This window comes from Myotis nattereri, assembly GCF_964212035.1.
Source record: "Myotis nattereri genome assembly, chromosome: 10".
NCBI classification, from domain to species: Eukaryota; Metazoa; Chordata; class Mammalia; order Chiroptera; family Vespertilionidae; genus Myotis; species Myotis nattereri.
In genome coordinates this window covers 66,610,385-66,627,893 of record NC_138085.1, presented here as the reverse complement: position 1 = coordinate 66,627,893, position 17,509 = coordinate 66,610,385, and the positions used below count along the sequence as shown (strand labels likewise).

The 17,509-nt window shown below is 43.6% G+C and overlaps 1 protein-coding gene across 1 annotated transcript in view; it reads left to right on the top strand.

The window, feature by feature from the left end:
• Nucleotides 1–17,509, top strand: part of CRIM1 (cysteine rich transmembrane BMP regulator 1) — a 175,547-nt gene that overhangs the window by 33,291 nt on the left and 124,747 nt on the right. The window contains exon 2 of the mRNA XM_081100911.1: nucleotides 7,503–7,676. Coding sequence (XP_080957037.1) covers nucleotides 7,503–7,676 — 174 coding nt within the window. The remainder of the gene's footprint in view (nucleotides 1–7,502; nucleotides 7,677–17,509) is intronic.

Sequence of the window (17,509 nt, the reverse complement as noted above, 5' to 3'; positions counted from 1 at the left end):
TTATTCACATACTTGGTACGGTTTTGGTTAGAATGATAGAAAATTGTACTTGGAGGGTTAAATCCTTAGCACCGTGCTGTTCTGGGTGTACAGCCGAGAGTTAGATACCTGCTTGAGGAATGAATGATTGAAAGGAAGGATGAATGGATGAATCTACAGCCTATAGTTCATCGCTGGTCCTCCTTCGTGAAGTGTATTGCTAAGGTATCTGACAAAAATTACAGCAATGGAACATTTGCTTATCATTAATATTGACTGTAAACTGATTTAGTGTATTGGATCAGTACTGTTTTTTAAAGAGTTCCCCACTTGGACATAAAATGAATCAAAGATCATGTTATAATTTAGAGGTTCGTGTCGGTTTAAGAGTTAATCTTCAAACAGTATTTGTGTGTATAGTTTAGTATTTCCATTGTTTTAGACTCTGGCTTTGACCATTCTGGTGTATGGTTGCATATGCCCAACATAGTTTCGCTTTGTGGAAATGTCCGTAAGACAAATTCTTGTCACATGCGTCATTTTTGATAACCGCCTTCCTGCGTTGCACTGATTACAGCACAAGGAAAGCGGAGAGGGAGAGGGAAGCACTGCTTTTGGAACATCCGCCTCAAGCTTGGAGCAGAGAGAAAGGAAGCTCACTGCATCCGATTCCTCCTTGAGCAGAACCGAATGCCTGATAACAGCCCGCCAGGAATTGGGGGAGTTAGGAGCCACGATTTTACATTACACTGGAGTTTCTAGGCTGGCCTGGAAAGAGATGCCAGTATTAGCTATTTGCATCTTACTCTAGGCATGGGAATATGTGCACAGCTGGAGAATTAATTTGATATATGTTCCCAGAAGCCTTTCCCCGGCCAACAGAATTCCATTACTGTGAGCTTCTGAGTGTGTACTGTGAAGTTGCTTCTTGCCTTTTAATATCTGCTATCGCATGTTTCTGGTGAGTGGATTGCCACATAATGGGGGGTGGCTATACCTTGGTTTGGAGTAAATTCCATTAACCTACACAGATACAAGGTTACAAAAGGGAAGGCTCGGAGTATGCAAAGGCCTTCTGCCTTCAGGACGTCCTATTTCAGATGAACACACCACACTTGGTCCAGCAAGTGTAGTCACACCCAATGCTTTTTGCTCTGTTAAGGGCAGTTCAGACACCAGCAAGCAGGTGGAAAGGTATTTTGAAGGCCAGAGAGGTGGCATCTAGGAGGAGTCAGGCCTGGTTGCCATGGCTGTTCCCTGGCGCGCCTGGGCACAGAAGGGTGTGTCCCCTGGAACTGGGGTCGAATGTGTTTTCATGCCTGCTCCAAGATGCTTCTTCCTTCACACCCTCTTCTTCAACACGCCCTTTCCTATTCAGGATTGAAGCTCTTCTCCACCGCCGCTAAGACTTTTGAAGCCTCTTGTGTCAAATATGGAAGGAATAGATGTTGGAACAGACTTTGTGGGCAGAAAGACCGAGTCCAGGTTAGAACGGAGCAGGCCTATTGGAAGGACAGGTGTTTTTGCCTCGACACCACAGGTGCGCTTCTAAAACAAAAAGCATGTTCTGCAGAGTCATTCACTCCGCTAAAGATAGGAGGGCTGCTGAGAAAAACAGGATTGGGCAGGTTGCTCAGAACCTATGGAACTGTGTACACAGAGGGTAAATGTAAAGAAGAACTCAAATAGAAACAGTGACACAGGTAGGCCACACGTGGCACTTGTACCCTGAGCCTGGGCAGCTCATCCTTTACAGCTTACCCACCCCCGAGCTCACGCTGCTCTTCCTGTGGGGCGCTGAGTCTTGAAGTCATTCACTTTGTTTTTTTGTTTTGTTTTGTTTTAAAAATATATTTTATTGATTTTTTCACAGAGAAGAAGAGAGAGGGATAGAGTTAGAAATATCGATGAGAGAGAAACACGGACCAGCTGCCTCCTGCACACCCCCCCACTGGGGGGTGTGTGCCCGCAACCAAGGTATATGCCCCTGACCGGAATCGAACTCAGGACCCTTGAGTCCGCAGGCCGACGCTCTGTCCACTGAGCCAAACCGGCTAGGGCGAAGTCATTCACTTCGAATGGAGACCTCTTTCATCTGAAATAAATGTAAAATCCAAGGGTAGTTTCTCCTCATGATTTTTAAATATGGAGGAAAATGGGTCTGGTTTTTGTTTTTGTTTTTTTTTTGTTTTTCTAACTTGTAACCTCCCTGGCCAGTTTAATGTAGTGGAAGGTTCAGGCACCAGAGCAGCCATTTCTTGCACTAAAGGAAGGAATTTAAACAAGCTCATCAGGCTTTACTTAACGGTGGCCACTGATTGCTAAGACTTTTCCTTTAATCATGAGAAAACTTGCAAAAGAAGTCACATTATGAACCAACACCAACTTCTGCATTATCCTGACTTTCTCTTCCTATTTACCAGTTCTGAACCAGCTACTTCACATTAAAGAAACATGTTTTGCCCAGTCGGCGTGGCTCAGTGGTTGAGCTTTGAACTATGAACCAGGGGGTTACAATTCGATACCCGATCAGGGCATGTGCCCAGCATTCTGGGCTCCATCTCCAGTAGGGAGCGTGCAGGAGGCAGCCGATCAATAGTTCCCTCTCATCATTGATGTTTCTCTCCCTCTCCCTTCCTCTCTGACATCAATAAAAATATATATTAAAACACACACACGTGTTTTTATGGTTCAGTGGTAACGTCAGAGAAGAGGTAGCCAGCGCATCCTTTGTTATTTGCATTGGCCCAGGTATACATGTAAGACATGCTCTTGTTCTAGACAGCAGTTCTCAAAGTGTGGGCCCCAGAACCTGGGGGAGCCCAAGTATATGAGGTCAAAGCTATTTCAGAGTCATATTAAATGCTCCTTGCTTTTATTCTGTGTCAACATTTGCACAGGTGATACCAAAGCGATGGTGGTAAAACGGCTGGCATCCTAGCACGCATAGAAGCTAAGATGCTTTTTGTTTTAAGAGCGCGTGTGTATAAACTCTGCCAGTCGGTCCTTGCATTTGTCCACGCCACGCACTTGTAGTCAATCCTAATGGCAAGATAATAAACAGCATAAAAAAAAATCAATTTCCCTTAAGAATTCCCGTGATTGAAGCAGTACAAGTCATTAAATTCCAGACTTTGATGACACATCTTATGAACGTTCCCTGGGATGAGATGGCACGTCCACGTGGCGTCACTGTGCCGTGGCCTACCTGAGCCAGGTGGCCGTCTCGAGGGAGAAGCATCATAGTTTGAGACGTTTTGTAAACACCCAAGTGGCAATGCTGGGTTAGCAGCCAGATACCACTGGCTCTTCACTGTAGTACCCACATATTGGAACCTCTTGGAACATGCACAGCTTTTAATCCATACATGAAATTATTAGGTTTCTCTCATTTTTTTTGTTTGTTTAGAGAAAATAACATCCTCATATGGTATCTTGCGGAAGTTACACGCTTAAAAATACACTTGCAGCTCAGGTCCTGGCCAGAACTGGTGCAGAGGCAACCAGTCGATGTGTTTCTCTCACATCGATGTTTCTGTCTTTCCCTCTCTCTCCCCCTCTTTCTAAAAATCAGTGGAAAAAAAATATCTGGAAAAAAACCCCACCAAAAAAAAAAATAGTTGCAGAGTTATCTCGGTTGCCTTGAGCTTTCAGGCTGGGAGAATTCTTGTCACATGGAGGTACCAGGAAGACACTACTGTTTTTGAACTTCTTCCACCTCCCCACCCCCACAGGTCCAAGGAGAAACCAGGAATCTGACAGAGAACCAGAACCCGGGTCCGGGCACTGTATATACATGATTTACTTGGGGAGAAAGAGATTTTAAAACATCAAATTTCCCAAGTGCCGTCAGCAGCACCACTGGGCTCAGAGTTGATTTCTGTGATCAAACCTTCACTACGTTGTTGCTTTAAACCCCTGCCGGTTGGCTGTTAAGTGGTTTTAAAGTATAATGCCCAGTAATAGGAAAACATAATTTCATTGGTCCCAGAAGCATGTTGTATTTCAGTGGTTCTCAACCTTCCTAATGCCGCGACCCTTTAATACAGCTCCTCATGTTGTGGTGATCCCCAACCATAAAAAAATTATTTTCGTTGCTTCTTCATAACTGTAATGTTGCTACTGTTATGAATCGTAATGTAAATATCTGATATGCAGGATGTATTTTCATTGTTACAAATTGAACATAATTAAAGCATAGTGATGAATCACAAAAACAGTGTGTAATTATGTATGTGTTTTCCGATGGTCTTAGGCGACCCCTGTGAAAGGCTCGTTCGACCTCCAAAGGGGACGCGACCCACAGGTTGAGAACTGCTGTTGTATTTGCTCCTATAAAGCGGTGGTTGCCAATGGAACTGTTTTCCAAGAAGAAAAACAAAGTAGTGATTAGGATGGGGACATAGAATGGAGAGGGTTTCTCTAAAAAAAAAGAAAAGAAAAACATATAAGACATGTTTGGCTTCAGAGTCAGAGCTTCCTGGCGGGCCACGGTGGCCACGACAGCAGGCTTCCCCATGCTTCTTCAAGATAGCTGTCACGACCGCCAGGAGGCTTCGGCTGAGAGCAAAGCCGGCAGCAGTGAGGAGCCAGGGAGAGCATGAAGGGCAGTTGCCTTTTCATTCTGTGGGGAGGCTGAGAAAGCATCTGGCAGTGGAAACAAATTGGCTCAGAGACGGACTCCGTGGGAGGGCCGCCGATGCCAGCCAGGTGATAAGAGGTTGGAGTCATAGAGCTGCAATGGGAAGCAGCCTGGTGATAGATGATTTCTTGTGGGAAAAGTGCCAAAATGTACCCAAGCAGTTCTTCAAAATGCGTGCCTCACGAATGCCTGTCTGATCAGCGTTTTAAATACAGCTTTTATTGTGCAGACATACTCTTTACACTGAAACATAGCTTTCCTTGTGATGTTTTATATGTATGTGTGTACATGTATATACAGACATATTTTTTAACGAAACATTTTCTGTTAAAAGAAAAAGCATAGATAACAGCATTGACCATACCAGTGACATGAAAATCCAGATAGGTAGATGGATGGATGGATGGATGGATGGATGGATGGATGGATAGATGGATAGATATTGAACACTGTACTACATCCTGCAGTTAAGGGGATTCAGAATTGGATGAGAGCGGGCTCTGTTTGTCAGGACTCTGTCTAGAGGGGAAATTTGGCCTTAACATAAAAAGCATCACCAAAGGGGACAAAGGTCTATGTGTTTGCAGAAGCATGGAGGATGGAGCAGCTCTGTGTTGACAAGACTCTCAAAGAGGTATAATTGGAACTGGGTCTTGAAGGATGAATAGGAGGTGCCAGAGGACGAAGAGCAGGAGGCATCTAGGTGGATGATACTCCATGAGCAAAGGCATGGAAGCATTATGAATAGTTTGTAGTGAGGATCTCAGTGGGCTTAGAGCAGGCGGACATGGGAGCGACTGGCGAAAGAGGAGTCTAGAAGTAGGTACAAGGCATATCATGAAGAACCTTATGTTTTTATTCTTATTATATTCAGTAATAAGTTTGGACCACTGAGCAGGTTTGGTTTTTTGAGAAAGATGTTGGTGGTGACAGACAGTGTGGGGAATGGTGGGGTAGTGGAGTGACAGGAGAATTGTGGCCGGGGGCCTGGGTTGAGGGTATTGTAGTTCAGGAAAGATGTCTTCAGGGAGTTCCAGTTACAATGAAGGGGAGGGATGTTTATTGTGGGGAAAAGTCTGCATTAGAGTCCACTCAGTTTGGTGATATGTTAATTGCACATATTTAGAAAAATAGTAATAAAGAGTTTTTCTCAGACTAGGGGAAAGAAGAGAGATGGTTTTTCAGTGGTTCAAATGTTACTTGAATTTCTTACAAGTTTTTAAGTTCCTGGTGTTCAATTTTATTTGAGTTACACATTTAAATATAGGGTCTCAAAAATTCCTTCATGGCAAATTTCACTTACCCTGGATGAGTCTGGCGGTACTGAATAGCATGCCCACAATTAAATACAGAGATAAGAAATTATTTACATGTGCTGCTCTGTTATTTATTAGAACTGAAGATTAAATTATCACCCACTTTTCCATGTTGAATTGTTTCAATATATTCTTTTCTGGTTTCCCTTTCAGAGTAATTTAGTAATTTTGCTGTTGTCTTGAGGATAGGAATATACCTTCGTAAGACCAGATACATAGGAAAACAAATATTAAAACAGATAAAGTGTGGCTTTGTTTAAGCTTCTCATCATTTCACGAAGAGCTAAGCCTTTGATCACCTGTGAGCTTGACCTCCTGAAATTAAAACACAGGAGGTTTTCTATACTCTCTTTTCAAAGAATCATGCTGCAGCTCTTTACACTGTAAGTGGTATCCTTCCAAAGACCCCTTGACCAGAAAGTTATTTATTTCTGTGTAGGAAAACAAGTCTTTCGCCTGACTTATACAATAAATCAGGATGTCACCAGAAGTAAAAATTAGCCCCATAAAAATCATGGCTGTTCATTTGCACCATCTTCGAGAAAACACATGCTTAAGATGGCTTTCTACCGGCCTTTGTTTGAGCAACGGGTTTAAGGGATCTTAAATTCAAGCACTTTAAAAAATTCTCTTCAGATATGGTATCAGAAACATGTTCTTTAACAGCCAGTACCCAGTTAAAGGTGCGATAAGGTATCTAGAAAAGATAACGTTAAGGGGGGAAAACCCACATAACGTCCCAGAGATTCATAGAGAAATAGTCTGGTTGCCTATAGGAGGTTTCAACTCCGAGGAATATTATTTAGGATTGGGTCTGTCTACCGTCTATCATTTTGGTGTCATTTCTGTGAGCTGGGTCCCGTGGAAGGTGGGTTTAATAGTCTGCTTCTTCCAGCCTCCTCCATTCCGGGACCAGCACACTGCTTTGGTCTTGGGTGTGGAACTGGAGTAGCTCAGCCTCTGTCACCAGGCTGTAGTCCTCGGTTTTGTTGTCCTTCTGGCTTTGGTTGTGATTAGTGATGATGTTAGCATCTCTCCTGAAATGCACTGAAGAGGGTCTCCGCCATTGTATCCCGTTCTTAACTCTTGCTGGTATCTGATTTTTTATGTTTATTACCTGCCTTGGTGTACTAAGGTTGAGAGTCATTTTAAACCCGAAGGTGTTCTCTACCAGATGGCATAAAATATTGTGGGCTTTTGGGGAATACTTTTGTAGATTGACTAATGTGGCCCCTAGTAATTTGATTGAACGTGGGAAAATCCCGGAAGCTGTGTTTAAAATCTTAAAGGAATCTCAGTTATCCTAATAACACATAAGAGAAGCAGTGGTTTTTATCACAAACGCTTGTCTACTAGTGTATGTGTGGCTATATTTCAGTCTCCTCAGTTATCAGGAGGTTGGGTTTCATTCGTTTGTAAAATTGCAGCCAGACAGCCTTCCGTAAATTGAGGTGCCCAAATCAGATATTAATCTTGACTTCCCCGCACATTTTTTGCTTTCCAACAGGCCTTTCTTTGAAGGAAGCTAACAAGCAAACATTATGTGGTTCTTAATTGTTTTACAGATGAGAACTGGGATGATGACCAACTGCTTGGTTTTGAACCCTGTAAAGAAAACCTTGTCTCCGGCTGCAATATCATCAATGGGAAATGCGAATGTGTCACCGTTCGCAACTGCAACAACCCCTTTGAGTTTCCGAGGAAGGATCTGTGTCTTTCAGCCTTAAAGAGGATTCAGGGTAAGCACTCATTTTCACAGTCATAAGCTTAGCATCGTGGAGCCTGAGCAGTGACAGTATTTGAGCCTGGGAAGGCAATGACAAGCTCACAGAGATCGATAGCTTTCATAATCCCAGACAAGATGCATTAAGTTGACCAGGTGCTGACGTGATGGGGTGTGTGCGCACACGTGTGTGTGTTTCCTGGGAGCCATGGCCCGGTCATGCTATGGTAGTATGAACAGGGCCCTTGGTGCCAGCTTACGTAGGTCACCTTCATGTAATGGAGCTTTCACGAGTGGTGTGCTTGAGATCAGTATCTGTTGTCCCCTGGTCCATTCCGCTTGATTTACTACAGGAAGATGCTCCATGAGGAGAGTGCTAATTAGGAATGCAGCTCATCTGGCAAGAAAGCATTCTCTCTTGAGCTGGGATGGGAGAATTGTGAGGTGACGATTGAAGGCTTTGGTTGGTTTTGCCATGGGGCAAAATTACATAGGTGTGGATGGATCACTGGGTACTTCACCTCTAGAATGAAGTCAGGAATCATATTAAAATAACAAGAAAATTACACAAATATGGCTCATAACTTTGGTACATTCATGCATGCTACTTAGAAGAAAGATTGAGGACTTGAAAATATGATTCCTAGCTACAGTAGTCTCAAGTGGCATGCCAAGAGGTCGGTGCCGTGGCAGAATTAACAAAGAATGAGGCCTGGGCTTGGGCCTCACTTGGTCCCTGAACTCTCTCTCTGCTCCAGGTTCTTTGAGGGGGAAAAAGAGGACTAAACGAGACACGCTTAAATATACCTTTTATCTCTAAAATGATGCCATTCTGAAGTGAAATACCAAGATTTTAAGGTCCAAAGTCAAACCCGTGAGGGCAGTAGAGCAGGACTGACGTCTTGAATTGCATTAAGCTTCCAGGTCATGTTAAATGGTAATAACGAATAAGAAATTTATAACTGTCTGTAGATAACATCTATTTGTATATACCAGTGCTGCTGAATCATTAAAAGAGAATATAGTAGAAAACAATAGGTGTAAAATCTTAGAACCACAGTGGGTCTTAGATCACATTTACTCTAGTCCTTGAATTTGGAAATGGGAAAGCTGAGCTCCACACAGCAGGTCGCTAAGAAGCCGGGGACTAACCATGTAAAAGTCTTTTTTCAGTCACATCATGTCATTAGACAACACAGTCCGTTAATGAACTCATTTTTACTGTCTCTTTGTTCACCCCTGTCCCCACCCCCATTTCCTGCCAAAAATAGGATTTTGCCAACTTCAGTATATAACTTTCAAGGATGTAGATGCAGTGGTCAAATTTCTGTTTAAATGATTAAGTTAGTTATTCATCCATATTTAAAACCACATGGTATAAAATACTACAACAGTTTAGATGATTGTTTTTTGCCATTCTTACATTTCACCAAAGTGTGTTATTCAGATGTTTCAAATGCATCACTGTCAATGCCTTGGCTTAGTATACCTTCCAAGTCATTTTGACACCCGATGTCTGAGCACACCCTCCTCGCTACCATCTTAAGTTGTCGAGATACCACAGATTTTGAATCCACGTTACCACAAGACATTTTGTCCTAAAACACAGTATCTTTTCACATAAAACCAGGACTGTTGTATTTTTAATTAGTTAGGTGTATATTTATGGTCTTGACAATGTGGAGATTTAACTGCATTGATTTTCAAAGTGATTCTAAAAAGGCTGTTTACAAGATACAGCACTTGCAATTCTAAGATCATTCTCTCAGGAATAATTGCTATAGCTGATTAAATTTCTGTTCCTTTTCCCCCCTTGTTAACAGATTCTGTCAGATGGCCTCTATATAATACAGAAGTAGGATTGGTTGAGGTCACTTAAAGTTAATGTACCTTCTACAAATAGTACTTTGTTTTTCAAAGTATAGCACCCTGCAGTATTTGAGCTCTTGTAAGAAGTCAGTTGTAAGGGGTTTCCCTTTTCTGAGAAACAATTTTGAAGAAAAAGCTCTACTTTTATTCAAGTATACATTGCACACAAGAGAATTAGTGGAAATAGAGTACTGTATATAATTTCAGTCATTAATAGCAATGAACATTTTGAATGCTGTAGGAGCTTAGGGCCAAAAACTGTGATCTGAAATTATATACTAACTAGAGGCCCGGTACACAAAATTCGTGCACTGGGGGTGAGGGGCGGGGGGGTCCCCTCTGTCCGGCCTGTGCCCTCTTGTGGTCCAGGACCCCTTGCTCCTTACTGTTCGCTGCTCCTTACCACGCAGCTTGCTGCTCCTTAGTGCTGCTGCGGAGACCGGAGAGGCTCCCGCCACCGCCGCTGTGCTCTCCAGCTGTGAATCCGGCTTTTGGCTGAGCAGAGCTCCCCCTGTGGGAGCGCACTGACCACCAGAGGGCAGCTCCTGCGTTGAGCGTCTGCCCCCTGGTGGTCAGTGTCCATCATAGCAACCGGTCGTTCTGGTCATTTCACCGTAACGGTTGCTTAGGCTTTTATTATATAGATAGCCTCATGGCTGTTATATACTAATAGTCTCCAAGATATCATGGAGGACATGCACTTGGAACAACTTGAAATTTGGATGGTGATGGAATCCAGGAAGGGGTGTGATGTGGACAAAAGAATAAAATGTAGAAGTGAGATATGCGTGACTTCCATGTAACACACTTGGGGAACTAGTCAAAAACAGCAAGGTGTTATGTTGATAGTTAATAGAAAATAAAGGTGGGAGGCAGGCTGGGACCAGATTGTGAAATGACTTCATCATCGTGCAGGGAACTTAAGCCTGGCCATTGGAGCTATCAGAAAGCATTGCAGGTTATGAGCAGGGAAAAGCAAAGCGTAGGGGAGTCGATGTTGGGCAGACTGGGGCTGGAGGGGTATGCTAGTGGGTGAGAGGCTGCAGTGAGGAGGCTTGTTGGAGAGCAGCTTCAGTTATCTAGAGGGGGCGCCACAGGAGATGAGACTAGGAGTATCAGGGAAACAACACAGAGGAGCTGGGTGCACACCATTTTGACAGAAAAACCTATAGTGTCATCTAACTTGAGGGAAAGGTGAAAATGCACAAAGATGATTCTAGGGTTCCTAACCTGAAATCATAGAAGAATGCTAGTGCAGGTCGCAGAATGGGAAAACTCTTTTGAGATATTTGTGATAGGATGGAACTGAAAATTGGGGTGACTGTTTTAGGGGGGGATATAGGGTCCAGAGCAGCGGTCGCCAACCTTTTGGACCTCACGGACCACCAGTGGTCCGCGGACCACCGGTTGGCGACCGCTGGTCCAGAGGGACTTTAAAACTGCGGGAGGTGTTAACAGCCTGTTTGAATGATGACAAGAATGATTTGGAGGAGAGACCAGGAAGGTAAGAAAGGTGATGGTAATTGCAGGAGCAGAGTCTTTGAGGAGGAAGAGGAGCAAAATTGTTCCTGTGTCTCAGAGATGAATGAAACAAGGTCAGCTGATGAGGAGGTATGGAACATCGAGGAGGGAGGGAAAATGTGAAGCAGACGTCTGAGAGAGGATAAGTAAATGAAGAAGGGAAATGCATTAGGGTCACCTGCTTGCGCCCACAGCTACTTCAGGTTAGTGGTTACCCAGCTGAAGGGAGCACAGAAATGCAGCAGATGCCTTGTAGGTGGAGAGGTGGATCTAACCAGGGTTTTCCCGGTGAGTCCTAGAGAAAGAGAGGGGCATGGAGGTTGAGGATTATGCCAGACAGTACTTACATGACTGACCATGCAGTCGATGCCAGGAAGGAGACAGGCGCAGTGAATAGGGGAGAAACGCTGAGCCAGAAGCTTTGTAGATAAATGCAGCAACAGCATGTAGTTGGTACGTAATTGGACTGCCTGTGTTTCATGTGATCGAGGTTTTATTTTGTATTTATTTGTATGTTTTAGATTTTTAAAATTTATTTCTAGAGAGAGAGGAAAGGAGAGGGATATATAGAGAGAAACATGGATGTGAGAGTGAAACATTCATTCCATCTTTGAGGTAGTGCCACAGAATTCCCTCTTGACCCAGAGCAAGCAGCCTGCTGCCATCTCCTGATCTGAGTCCAGGGATGACAGAGGCACCAGCTCTGCCCGACCCGTGTTCCCACGTCGGGCTCCAGGTCCACGGTGAGGCCTGGGTGGCGGGCACAGAGGGAATCTCCTAGTTTTCTTCAATGAGAGAGAGTTTGGTGGTCACACAGAGACTTAGATTTACCGGGACTGAGCTAGGACCAGGGGATCTGTATCACCAGCGAGCCCCCAGGAGAAGTCCTACCACTGGGCTTTCCAGGGACTTTGAGTAGCAAGGCCACAGAGGGTTTCCGTGAATCGGCCTCGCTTGGTGTTCGCTGTGCTAGTGTGAGACAACAGCTTCCCTGTAAGCAGTCCTTGGACTGACTTGATTTCCGCTATTTTCCTTTTTAAAAGCAAAGCACTTGTTATAAATTGCTCTACTTCAGACACTAACACCTAGTCATGGTTTCATTATGCAAATCTTTATACTTTTTTCCAAGTAAATATGAAAAGAAATTAAAACCCAATTGAGGCATTTCATAGCATATGCACAGGATCACGTGGTGAGGAACAAAACGGATCCTAAGACTGCATGGTGGGAAATGGTTTGTTAGTGGAGATGACCTTTATATAGTGTACCTATTGGCACTTTGCTAAACATGAGAAATATGGCTAACACCTTTTGTCTGTGGATTTTTTTTTACAATTCTATTGATCTGAATGGTATTCAGTGTCATTATCCCCAAATCTTTCCTATAGTATTGACTATAGTAACAATGATTCAGTGTAATGATTCAGAAAGATGTACCTTCCCCATCACTGAGTGTAAAATTGTGAGTTCTCCCAAAATGTGACTGCTGTGGAGATGATGATATAGCAGCAGTACATTGACAAGGTCCTTACAGCTGATAGGTACTATATACATATCAGTGGAAGGGTGGTAGACATGGGTGGGTTTTATAACATTTTATGAGGTTTATATAGTTGGGGGGAGAAAACATCTTTGAGATGCATTTGGCCTTTCAAGACTGTTGTTATATAATCCTTGATAATAGAATATCCTATATAATAAAAGCCTAATATGGTAAATGTTCAGTTGTCTGGTCGGCCATTCAACCAAAGTGTTATATGCTAATGATATGCTAAGGCCACTCACCCGCTCGCTATGACATGCACTGACCACCAGGGTGCAGACAGTCAGCCTGTCGACCAGTCGCTATGATGTGCACTGACCACCAGGAGGCAGATGCTCCGACCTATAGGTTAGCTTGCTCCTGGTTTCCGGCCGATCGGGACCGAGCAAGATGGGCCGGACATGCCCTGGGCCCCTCCTACAGTCCCTCCCCGGCTGGCCAACCTCATGCGTCCCTCCCTGGCCCTGATTGTGCACCAGTGGGGTCCCTCAGCCTGGCCTGTGCCATCTTGCAATCCGGGCTGAGGGGGCCCCCCCTCCCCTGAGTGCACAAATTTTGTGTACCAGGCCTCTAGTATGAACATAACTACCAATAAAAGATGTACCCTCCCCATCACTGATTCTTATTTATCCTGAAGCAAGACCCTCTGGGCCTTGTCTGCTGCAGGACATCACGTGCACCGATTCCTAATTTCTGAGTTAGCCACGTGCTTCATAGTCTCCACAGACTTGACTTTTCTCAGGCCAGCCACACCAGTATTAATGCTTTTGAATGCATTGCTTTAGCTCCCACATATTATTTTTTAAAAGCATTTTTGAGGAATTCAGTTAACATTGTTTATCAAGTTGGGAAACACCAGTCTTTCCCTTGGCCGAAATAAGACGCTATTTAACCTGATCTTCCAAATGGATAAGGGCCTTTCTACCACTAAGGCCCCAGCTGATTTGATTTTTCCTGGGGCTGTCCGAATGCCCTCACAGAGACTTGGTTACGGACGGCAGCCAGGCCCTTACACAACTTTAAATCTGTGTTGCCGTCGTCCTCTCTGTAAAAATAATCACAGACTGATAATACGATCTATCTTTCCTCTTTTGGAACATATAGATAAAGTGACTTGGAAATCTTAAATGTATGTGTTTCATTTTAAATTCCAGCAATGTCCTGGGGAAAGAAAGGGTAGACGAAGTTATTTATTTTCATACGCCGTAGACTTTTCATTCTGGTTGACAACCGAATCAGTCTTGTAGAATTTAATGTTTTAGGTACAAACTGTTGTTTTGATGTCTCCATAACTAGTGGGGGGCAGGGGGGGGGGGCCCGCGCGGAACAAGGCCTACCAAGAGGCGGATACCAGATTCGACAATCTGGGAAATCAAAACAGGAAACTCAAGGAACTTGGCCTAAGGCCAGCTGGAGACGAGCAGTTGCTAGAATAATTATACCTGCATTGTAACTGTTGGAAGTCATACAGTGACCTCTGGTTGTTTGTGATTTCTTGTGCGCAGCATAAAAGTCACAGTTAAATCGTTTATATCCTGGTGCAAAGTGTGTGTGTGTGTGTGTGTGTGTGTGTGTGAGCATTTTATTTAGCCACATTGGGGTTACAATCAATAAATGGTGTAAAAACAAGTTTTCAGTGTGACCTTTAGGATGATGCTTTCTATACAGTTATAGGTAAACAGCCAATAACATTCTGTACCGTTCATTGACCTCCTCCTTTCTTTGCTTTAACCCGTTACCTGTGCTTTCACGCCATCTCTCCTGTCCGCACTGTGTGTAGCCCAACTATCTGCTGTCCTGTTCCTACACCCACGCCCAGGTTAGTGCAGGACTTCCGGAAGGTGTCGCTGAACAGTTCTTGTTACAAGCGTGTGCTTGTTTCGAGATTAAATACAATATCCTCAGTGTAGATTTTTAAACATTCTTGCTGTTATTGTTAAAAGCAACCTAACGCCTTCTGTTTCTACCTTCCAAGGGCGCTGGGATGGTGTTTGTGTGCGAGGACTGCCTTTAGAAGGTTAATGTTTCAGCTTCTCAGTAGCCCCGAGCAGTCCCTGCGTGTTTGTGGTTTCTGACTTGGCTGTAGGCGACCTCGGTTATTCCCAGGGCTTGGCGCATGCTCTCTCACCCAGAGCTGCTGAGTTGCCGCTCTGCCCAGCTGTGTCCGCCTAAACCCTGGCCCACAAAGGCTCTTCCTGACGTGAGCAGAGAGAGGGTCAGGAGTCCCCGCACAGGAGACCTCTCAGCTGCTGCAGAGGGAGCTTGTGGGGACCCCCTCCCCATGGCGGGGCCCTTCCTGAGAGGAGTGGGAGCTGTCCCTTCTGCCCCAGGCCATCAGTTTGTCATTCCCAAGTTCAGGCCATTAAAACCTCATGAATTAGTGTAATTGGTAGTCCAAAACCATAATCTGGGATTTTGGACAATTCAGGCAAGCATGGTAGTTTTTATTTGTTCTGCTTCTAGAAAAAAAAAGAAAGGGTCTTTTAGAAAGTTCAAGAAACAGTTTGGGAGTATAATCACTTGAGCAGGAATTTACATTCCATCAGAAAGTGATCATTTCAGATGTCCTTACAAATGTATCAATACAGGTAAGGATTCTCTGCTAGATACTGTTTTTTCCATTTCCCACCCTTGCCAGTATTTTATGTTTACTAGTACCTTGATTAAGAGAGCCTTCAAATACTCCTTGAATGTGTTAGTTTTTTAAAAAGCAAGAAAATATTAATAGGAGACAGTGCATACAATATACACATAAAGATGCATCTCTAGGCAGAACTATGATTCCTTCCTCTTACTGAAGGTGAGTAGAACTAACCTTAGGTCAAAATGGTGAAGATTGCCAAATTTGTCTTTTTTTCTTTCTGGCCACCCCATTCTATTTTTTTTTAACCTTTTTTCCCCACCCCAAAAGCCCAGCGTCCTCTTTTTCTCTCTCTTTATCATCAACACCTATATTCTAAGAAAATTTTAAATTAATCAGTCTTGCTGATTACATTCTAGAATGTTGTTACTTCAGCCATCATTTGCATTTTAATCCTTTCTAACTGGGCATTAGAAAGGATCCTCCCTATTCAGGGCATTATAAGTAGGAGAGCACTTTCAGGACGTAGCAAGGGTCCCCAAAGTTAATCCTGCCCCTTCCTGACTATGCTCTGCACCTGTGGGGAGCATGGACCTGGGGCTGGCCAGGCTGCTGGGGGGAGCATCCGAGATGATGGAAAGGACTTCTCCCCAAGAAGTCTAGTGGGGAGAGGAGAGGGGTACACAGGTAGGCCAGGTATACATCATAAGAGCAGAGGAGCCATTCGCAGTCTGAATAGTGCTGGCATGGTAGGCAGTCTAGAAGATACTGGTAAAAGTAAATCAAAACGTATTTTAATCAGCTTAAAAGCTATTTTACGAGTCACAGACATATTATTAGATTTACTTCTAGGACTAGTGCCTCTATTTTTGAATGTATAATTTTCCCCAGAAAGGTATTATAGAGCACTAAAATTCAGTATTTGGGTTTTTCAAAGAAATGGTCCAATGAAAATAAAATGTGACTCATCCCCTGGTTCATATTGACCTTCACTAAGCATGCTGTTCTGGGCATTGCCATAATTTATTTTGAAACCTATGAGAGGATTCTTTTGATGCTGCATAGTCTTTGAGATGGGGAGAATGGATTCCTGTGGGTGGATGGTCTCTCAGACTCGGGATACACTCTGATCGGGTGCCTTCCTGCTTTTGACCCGAAGTCTCTGTGGCTAAGTGTTTTGCACCAGGAGGAAGTGGTAGCAGCTGTAAGCAATGCCGGGGCAGTTGGAAGAGGGAAGGAATTAATACGTGATGAATTAATATTTGTGTGACTTTCCAAGAGACTGGAATGTTCCTTTAAATTGTGGATGTGTTTCTTTTTTTGTTTCTGGCTGACAACTTCCTAGTTTTCCTACACTTCATTATTCTTTTTTTTTTTTTATAATATATTTTATTGATTTTTTACAGAGAGGAAGGGAGAGGGATAGAGAGTTAGAAACATCGATGAGAGAGAAACATCGATCAGCTGCCTCCTGTACACCTCCTACTGGGGATGTGCCCGCAACCAAGGTACATGCCCTTGACCAGAATCTAACCTGGGACCTTTCAGTCCGCAGGCCGACGCTCTATCCACTGAGCCAAACCGTTTAGGGCTACTTCATTATTCTTTTCTCTGTCTCTGGGATTTTTTTTTTTTAATTTCCCGAAAAGCAAGTGAAGTGTTTCCTCCTTATCAGTAGGCTTTCTTTTCCTGGTCCAATCACAAAAGAACAACACGGGAATTTAATAATGTTAAAAATTTGATGTGTCTGCCCTGATGGGTTTGGCTCAGTGGATAGAGCGTCGGCCCGTGGACTGAGGAGTCCCAGGTTTGATTCCGGTCAAGGGCATGTACCTTGGTTGCGGGCACATCCCCAGTAGTGGGTGTGCAGGAGGCAGCTGATGGATGTTTCTCTCTCATCGATGTTTCTAACTCTCTATCCCTCTCCCTTCCTCTCTGTAAAAAATCAATAAAATATATTTTTTAAAAATTTGATGCTTCTTTCTTAATATATCCATATATTTGTCAGGAGATAAAAATCCAAGTTTTATAGATGTAGAGAAAAAGCTGCGTATCAGTAAAATGAGCTCATATTTTATTGTGTATTTTTAGGTGGGTTTTTTTTTCTCTCCCTTTTACCCAGTTTGGAAAATGAAATAACCTTTTTTTCCCCCCTATTTCAAATCTGTTCTCATGCTCTGTTGTTTAGAGTAGAAGTCCTGAAAGTTAGAAAGCTAGGTGAGGCCGCCAGTTGTTGACTTCACAGAAGGGCATTTTAAAGGTGTCTAGGATGCCGTCTGATCTTGTTTATGTACTTATTAAAAAAATATTGTTTTTTTACTGTTCTGCTTTGGAC